The following is an 8,080-nucleotide window of genomic DNA, read 5'->3' as shown; positions in this document are numbered from 1 at the left end:
GGTCTTGTTCGGCTCTGGAGCTTTGGGAGGCTCGGTTGGACCTCGTCGTCGGCGCCTAGAGAGGAGACCGGTGCCTATTCAGAGGAGCGGCGTCAGCGCAGAGAGAGAGGCGTCGGTGTCGGCGTCGGACCTCGTCTTCTCCAGTGGGCGAGAGACTCTTCGCTGGGCGAGAGAAAGAGGGAAGAGAAAAAAAAACAATAAAAAAATAGTAGATATGTGAACAGTGAATAGCCAATAATGACTATTTACTGTTCATGAAGTTAGGAAAAAAGTTATAATAGCTACTCCGCTGGAGGAAGAAAAAGAGATAAAAATAGCCAAATTTAACTTTTCAGTTAAAATAGCACTCCTGCTGGAGATGCCCTGAGATTGCTATATCATTATTGTGAAATAAAAACATAATTTCTACCATTACTCAAATAAAAATAGAGTAACTCTATATATCATACAAATATCTCACGATTGTATCATAAAATTGACGTGATAGGGTGATAGGATATAATAGTCCTTATTTTATTGGGGGACATTAACAAATTAAGGCAATTTGGAGAGGACATTGTAAGTTTGTAACAATTTGATAGGGTATGTGTGTACTCTTTTTTTTTTTTAAAAAAAAAAATTATAAAATGAGAATTCTAGACGTACTAAATCCATTGAAAAATGCTATAACTTTTTCTAACGTCTTGATGGGATCATTTTATACTGACATGATACTTTGTTTTAAATAAAAAAAATATTACAACTTAATTTATTCATCCTGTTTTTATTAAAAAATACAGAGTTCCATGTCAGACTCAAAAGGACATGAGCTCAATTACTATATATATATATATATATATATATATATATATAAAGTTACAAATATCTTGGATCCAACACCCTCCCACGGGTTCTCTTCCCCGCCACTTTCTCTACCTATCTGTTAGGTTCCCGAGAAAACGGTGCGAAATTAACGGCAAAGCAAGTGAATACTCCCAAGAAATGCAAGCATTATAACTAAAATAACTCCATCTCTCTACTCGGCAGCTTCGAGTGAAAGTTCCTCTTTACGGTTTACAGTTATACGACACTCTCTCTCTTTTTTCTTTTCTCATTCATCCCAAACAAAGACACTATCTCTTTCTGAGGAAAGTTTCTGATTTTCTTTGTAACCAAACAAAGGTTTGAAAATTGTTTACCATTTCCAACTTCTCTTTGAGAGCAGTGAGAGAATGGCGATTTCGTCGATTCAAGTCTTCCGTAGCCTTAGGCCTCCTAATGCATCTTCTACTGCAACAGCGGCTTCGTCGCTGCGAAATTCTCAAACCCTTTCAGCTTCTTTGCGAGTTTCCTTTGGGTTTCGGAGCTCAGTGGACTTCAATTCGTGCGGCTTGAAGGGTTGCTTTGTACCGTCTAGCGCTCGGTCCCGTGCTTGGGCCATGGCGAGAGAGAGAGAAGAGAGAACTGAGGATTACCCTCTAGCGGGTGATTCCGTGGATGCTGTAGATGATAAGCAGGTAACACTTTAGTTTCTTCTGTTTTTTGTTTAATAGCAAATGATTGCATTTTTAAGTTTCCAATTTTCTTATCTGGTGTATTAATTTGTTTAAATTTTTAAAAAGTGGAAAGAAATTTTAAATCCTGGAGGTTGGACTTTTATAATGCTGGTGAAGGTCGATGAATGTATTTGTAGAATTAAATGAAAACAGTTATTAAAACAACAATGTCAACTAAGAAAAAAAAAATCATGATGATATCGGGAAAGATGCAGTGGTTACAGAAATTGCTGGAAGAGAACCACGTTACACATTGAGGTTTAGAAGTTGTTCGTGACCTTGTTGAGATTTGGATTAGTTGGTTTGCTGTTATGAGGATTCTCATGCCATTTTTTTGGACCTTTTTTCCTTTCTTTTGATAGGTTGTAAACACACCCCAGGAGTTTCTGGAGCGAGACTTTGCTGGCACTCCTTATGTTCCTGTATTTGTGATGCTACCCGTGAGTCTTCTAATAATACTATCTGTTCTCTAGTTGGATGTAGTTGTATATCTTCTTCTTTTTCTTTTTTTTCAATCAGGCCCGCTAATAGTAATACTACTCTATGGTGGAGAGCGATTCATTTTTCCAAAAGATTTACTTTTTTCTATGGAACCTAATGCACAGAATCGTTGTTTGCTTGGTAAAATTACCTAATTGCCTGTCATGGCTACATAGTTTTTAAGTTATTCTTATGTATCACAATGGGGGGAGTGGCAGCTGGACATCATTAATATGAATTGCGAGTTGGTTGATCCAGAAGGTCTTCTCAATCAGCTAAGAATCTTGAAGTCAATCAATGTTGATGGGGTTATGGTTGATTGCTGGTGGGGAATCGTAGAGGCACATGCTCCACAGGTATATAATTGGAGTGGCTACAAAAGGCTCTTTCAGATTGTGCGTGACCTTAAGCTCAAATTGCAGGTGAGCAGTATATACCCTATGTTGTTGCTATGCTTGTTCAAGCTTTTTAAATCATTAAATCTGTGCTTTGGGCATGTAAAATGTTTCTTTGCTTGCACTTTTTGTTGTGTGTAGATAGAAAGAAAGGGTGAAACAATTACTGTTTTTACTCTACGACTGTCAAACTTGTTGGTTGTGGGTTGATTTAGAGAAGTGAATGCTGTGAAGTGTTCTAGTGGGATGGTAATGAATCACCTGATGTTATGTATGGCTGCAATCAAACATATATGCAGTTTAAATCTCTTCTGTAACATGAGGACTGAGGAGTATAACGTGCTGATTTGGATGTTGAATGCAGATTAAATTGGTTCCAAGGGAGAAGTAAATTGGGATAAATTCAAAGACAAAAAAAAAAGAAAAAGAAAAAAGAAAAAAAAGAAGACCAAACTACAGATGTTTGGTGATTGCAAGACTGACTAATATATATACGCTTTTAGAGTCAAAAGGCCATGGGGAGATATTTGACGATGGCCACCCAAAGCTCAGCTTACTATGAACTCTCTCTCTCTCTCTCTCCAAGCCAATGAGGAGCAAAAAGAAAGAGAATCTGCAACAACATGCCGAAAAATTACTAAAAATGTTGACATCATAAGAAATATCTTAGTAGAAATTAACATAATTTTCAACAAACAAGTAGATGAAAGTTTATGTTGGTGGAAACTTGTTCTAACATTATTGTTGAGAAGCACTAATAAGCTTGATAGCAAAGTAGGAACTAAAATCATTTTCATGAGGATTATTCTCTGCTATTTCTCTTTTGCATCCTCATGCTGGACCTGATTGCCATTTAATCCAAAGTGGTTCAGGTTGTAACGTCTTTTCATGAATGTGGGGGTAATGTCGGTGATGATGTACATATTCCGCTCCCCCGCTGGGTGTCCGAAATTGGTCAAAGCAATCCTGACATATATTTCACTAATAGAGAAGGAAAGCACAATTCTGAATGCCTCTCATGGGGAATTGATAAGGAACGGGTCTTAAAAGGCCGGACTGCTGTTGAGGTATTGCATTTAGATATGATTGTTAAGCTATATTAGATCTCCATCTTTCTGTATAGCAGTTTTTAAGTTTAAGAAATATCTGTCATTGTACCTTTCCTATCACTATCCTATTTTATGTTCTAATCTTTAGTCTTAAGACGTATATTATTTGCTAAATGTATTATCTATTCTTTTAATCGTTAACATATACGCACTCATATATACATATAGACACATACATAGCCATAGAATCCTTGTTTAGCTAATAGCCTAATATATATTATATAAAGAATTGTGTTACTACACAATAAAATATAAAACTAAAGATTTGAAGGTTATGTTGTTGAGACGTAAGGGTTGGACTTTATTTCTATTAATTTTTATTCTCCTTACATATCTAGCTACAACAGATTCTGTTGTTTGATGCATATCATAAGATTTAAGATTTAGTGTTTTGTTTTGTTATATTTTTTTTTTTAATAAAAAATTCAGGTTTACTTTGATTACATGAGAAGCTTTCGGGTTGAATTTGATGAGTTTTTTGAGGATGGAATCATCTCTGAGATTGAAGTTGGACTAGGACCATGTGGAGAGCTACGATATCCTTCTTATCCTGCAAAGCATGGTTGGAGATATCCCGGTATTGGTGAATTCCAGGTATTCTTTTTTCGGTGAATAAATGGTGATTGGAATGAATGTCTTTAGTTACTTCAGAGTTATCCATAAATAGTGATTGCGTCACAAAATGGTTAATTAGATGTGCTTCAACATATTCTATAGTCATGATCTTGTTTCACTGTCACCATTTTTAGCTAATTTCATAAAATATATTAAATTCTTCGTGCATTGACACAACCTATTCTGTTCAGTCCTATGATAAGTACTTGATGAAGAGTCTTACAAAAGCAGCAGAAGCAAGAGGGCATTCATCTTGGGCCAGAGGACCAGATAACGCAGGTTCTTATAATTCCACACCCCATGAGACTGGGTTCTTTTGCGATGGAGGTGAATATGATAGCTATTATGGCAGATTCTTCCTTAACTGGTACTCTCGAGTATTGGTTGATCATGGCGAACGTGTACTTGGTCTAGCCAATTTAGCTTTTGAAGGCACTTGCATTGCTGCAAAGGTGATTCACTTTTGTAGAAATACTCTTTTTTTTTTCCTCTTTAACTAGAGCAGTGATTATTTATTTACTTATGTGGTAAAAATGATGATCACAATATGAAATTTATTTCTTATAATGTTTGCTATTAAAGAACCTTTGCTTATTTTGATTGATGAGTAGGTATCAGGTATACATTGGTGGTACAAGACAGCCAGTCATGCTGCTGAGCTGACTGCTGGTTTTTACAACCCCTCAAATCGTGATGGTTATGCTCCAATTGCGGCAATGTTAAAAAAGCACGGGGCTGCTCTTAACTTCACATGTGTTGAATTGCGCACATTAGATCAGCACGAGGATTTTCCAGAAGCACTGGCAGACCCAGAGGGATTAGTTTGGCAGGTAGGCCTGTGCAGAAATTGTACTCCATTTTCTGCTTACTAGGTATAGTAGTTTTATACCCTGCTGAAAAGGGTCCTCTTGTTGGAAAATTGGATGCATCTTTAGCTCAATGTGAAGAATGTTGGTGCTAAGAACAGGGCTTGGGATCAAGTTGATGGAGTTATTTCAGTCAAAATCTCATGCGGTTTGAGTCTTAAGACCCTTTGCTCACACTGAAATAATTTTCTACTCAAATGTTTATCTTATTCAAGGTGATTGGTTGAGAACTAGAGTTCTATCTGTTTGGGCTGGATCATCATGCCAATTGACACTTTCATTTCTTTTTTGACTGACCACCTGTAATTTTCTTTGGAGAGACACTGCATGCCACTCATGCTATTCTTTTTGAAATACAATATGTACAAACTCTATTAGGGTTTAATTTACTTCAGATTTAACTTCAGTACAATATAGTGGAATGTGGAATGCTTAGTTAACAACCAATGATGGATCTGAAGCAGATCCATTGCCAGTCTGCTTGTAAGTTATATTATGTTCAGTAAAGCTTTTAGATCTTTATTTATTTCCAGGTGCTGAATGCTGCGTGGGATGTTTGCATTCCAGTAGCTAGTGAGAATGCTCTTTCTTGCCATGATAGAGAAGGCTACAATAAGATCCTGGAAAATGCCAAACCCCTGACTGATCCAGATGGAAGACATTTATCTGCTTTTACCTACCTCAGGCTCAGCCCAGTCCTCATGGAGAGACACAACTTCATGGAGTTTGAGCGATTTGTGAAGAGAATGCATGGTAAGCCTTCCACTGCCGTCCCTCTTCTCTTTCAACGTCATTCAGTCTTGCGACAGTGTTTCTTTAACCTTTTGTTCGCAGTAAGTCTTACCCTTGGCAAGCCCATATAAGATACATACAACACATCTAGGGTGGGTATCTCCTTCCGATTACCAACCCTCTGGCGGTTGGAAGCGGCATCTTGATTCCAACTCTAACCTTATGCCTCAGTGTATGCCAAACTGAGTCAACACGGTGAGGTTGTAAGATCTTGTACCCCGCAACCAGGATGCTGCTAGATTTGGCGGTAGAAATTGCTGCCATATCTGGAATTTGAGAGAGAGAGGCCTGGTGTAAAGTGCAGGTCTTATTAGGTTAAGTCGAGGTCGGAAAAAGACCACCTATTGTCAAATTCCAATCCGACCTCTGTCGGTAACTAGAAATTCTTATTGATCCCAAGCCGACACCTGTTGGAACCCAAAATTTCTTGTTGGATCGGGTTGGGTTGAAAATGACAGGTTAGCTTGGGTGGGCGGGTATATATCTCTCACCTCTAAACACATCCATTATGGATTCCCAGAAGACTCTACTATGACCTTAGTAAAAATGCAACACCCCTATTCCACATTGGGAAGATGAGGAGTAGCGCACATAGAGTTGGTAGTTTATAAAGGTAGTCACGAGTACTAAGTCTCACATTACTTAGTTACTAGGCGAAACTTTGTTTTATAATGAATTCTAGGAAAGTTCCAAATTTACTAGTCTTTGTAGGTGATAGCGTAGGTGTGACTAGCACTTTTTTTTGGGTCATTACAAAAAAAGTTCTTGTAAGACTCGATTTTGCAATCCCCATCCGGTTAATTTCATGCCCCTCCAGTTGCTGATCACTAGTCTTTTAGCAATGATGGGCTATGACGGTACTTATGCAGGGGCCTAGGCCAATTTTCATATTCTTGATTGCATTATGTACGTTGAGATTAAGATTACTTCATCAATACACACTTTTATGTTTGGTTAAAGTTTTATCCTACATGCATGTTTGGGGTCACCCACTTGAATCATGCCTTCAGTCAACTAAATATAGGTTGATATTTTTCGAGGATCATGCATGTTTTCCAACCCCAATAAACAATTTCTTTTGCTTTTAACCTGTGTAGCAGCTTCAATGTGTCAATGCGACACTATCACTCCTTATTAGTTAAGAATAATCGTCTTTGCTAATGAGCAGAGGCTAATGCTTGTTTTTATTTGGATTTGTACTGAGTTGGCTTTTTGGTGCTTTTTATGGATGCCTTAATGTATTAAATGAATGGAGGCCCTTGTGTATTTTGTGTCTGAACCTTTCTCACCATTCACCTTGGAGTTGGAAACGGTTGAAACCAATAGTTTAATTCATGAATCTTGTTGATTTATACAGTATCAACTACAGTTACCTGAAGCCAGGAGTGAAAAAAAAAAAAGGACTTAATGAGTGGAATTAGTGTGGGTAGAAACTCTTTTGATTTCAAAGTTATGATGGGTCAGTATCATTAAGCAGCATTTCCAACTGTTCTTTGAAGACAGTTACCACCCTTTCAGATTTTACGTACTTCAACTGACTTCCAGTCATATCTGAAACAAGTCCGATGCTTGAAATCTCTGATAACTAGACTAGGCATACTAGTGACATTTTTGATTAACTTCATAGTCAGCTTAATATATTCTTATGCAATTTAAAGCATCAATAGCTCCTCCATTTTTTTTTTATGTTTGTCTACTTCATCAATGCATAGACTGTAATGTCACTGCATGAACAGGTGTTCTTTATTGGTGATTGTAGATATGAGTCAATTTGAGGTCACTGAGTGACATGATCTGGACCATGTGGTTGTTTCTACAAGAACATAAAAATCATCATATTTTGCTGTGGAGGTTTAATAGTTACCCTTTCCTCACTTCCACTTGCAGGGGAAGCAGTTTCTGATCTTCAAGTTAATCCAAACAAAAAGCACACCAAAGTTCAGGATACAGATGGCCAAGTTGCTGCTTAGGTTAAAGATATGGATATATTTCACACTTCTTTACATGGTTTGATGCTGTATTACCGAAAGGAAAAAAAAAACTATGTACTATTAGTGTTAACTCATCTCTATCCACTTACACACAAGATCCTCTAGATGTTCTAGGGTAATTTGTGTTCTTAAAGTCTGATAACTATACTTAATCATTTTATGTATGTTGAGGTGGCAAAATTTGAACTATTTAACAAAAAAGGCACAATCCTGGACAGTAGAAATGTCACAAAATTGGCGATTGTTTAACAAGAGGGAGTAATTATCTTAGGATTAGTTTGGATCAAACAACATTGA

At 37.3% G+C, this 8,080-nt stretch overlaps 1 protein-coding gene across 2 annotated transcripts; it reads left to right on the top strand.

Annotated features, from left to right (window-relative positions):
- The first annotated feature begins 861 nt into the window (after positions 1 to 861).
- LOC133862274 (beta-amylase 2, chloroplastic) lies at positions 862 to 7,863 on the top strand. Of its 2 annotated transcripts, XM_062298041.1 has the most exons (9): positions 862 to 1,496; positions 1,898 to 1,975; positions 2,234 to 2,437; positions 3,283 to 3,477; positions 3,949 to 4,113; positions 4,326 to 4,586; positions 4,746 to 4,964; positions 5,534 to 5,753; positions 7,680 to 7,863. In XM_062298041.1, exons 1-9 carry the CDS (start codon positions 1,212 to 1,214, stop codon positions 7,760 to 7,762), a joined length of 1,710 nt encoding a protein of 569 aa, XP_062154025.1. In that variant the 5' UTR covers positions 862 to 1,211; the 3' UTR covers positions 7,763 to 7,863. The 2 variants fall into 2 exon arrangements, with proteins under 2 accessions (XP_062154025.1, XP_062154026.1); XM_062298042.1 differs by lacking the exon at positions 3,283 to 3,477.
- Positions 7,864 to 8,080: the final 217 nt, after the last annotated feature.

The sequence above is a fragment of the Alnus glutinosa genome, chromosome 3 (assembly GCF_958979055.1).
Source record: "Alnus glutinosa chromosome 3, dhAlnGlut1.1, whole genome shotgun sequence".
Classification (NCBI taxonomy): Eukaryota; Viridiplantae; Streptophyta; class Magnoliopsida; order Fagales; family Betulaceae; genus Alnus; species Alnus glutinosa.
Note: the sequence above shows the minus strand (reverse complement) of the source record. Positions and strands in the feature narration are given on the sequence as shown.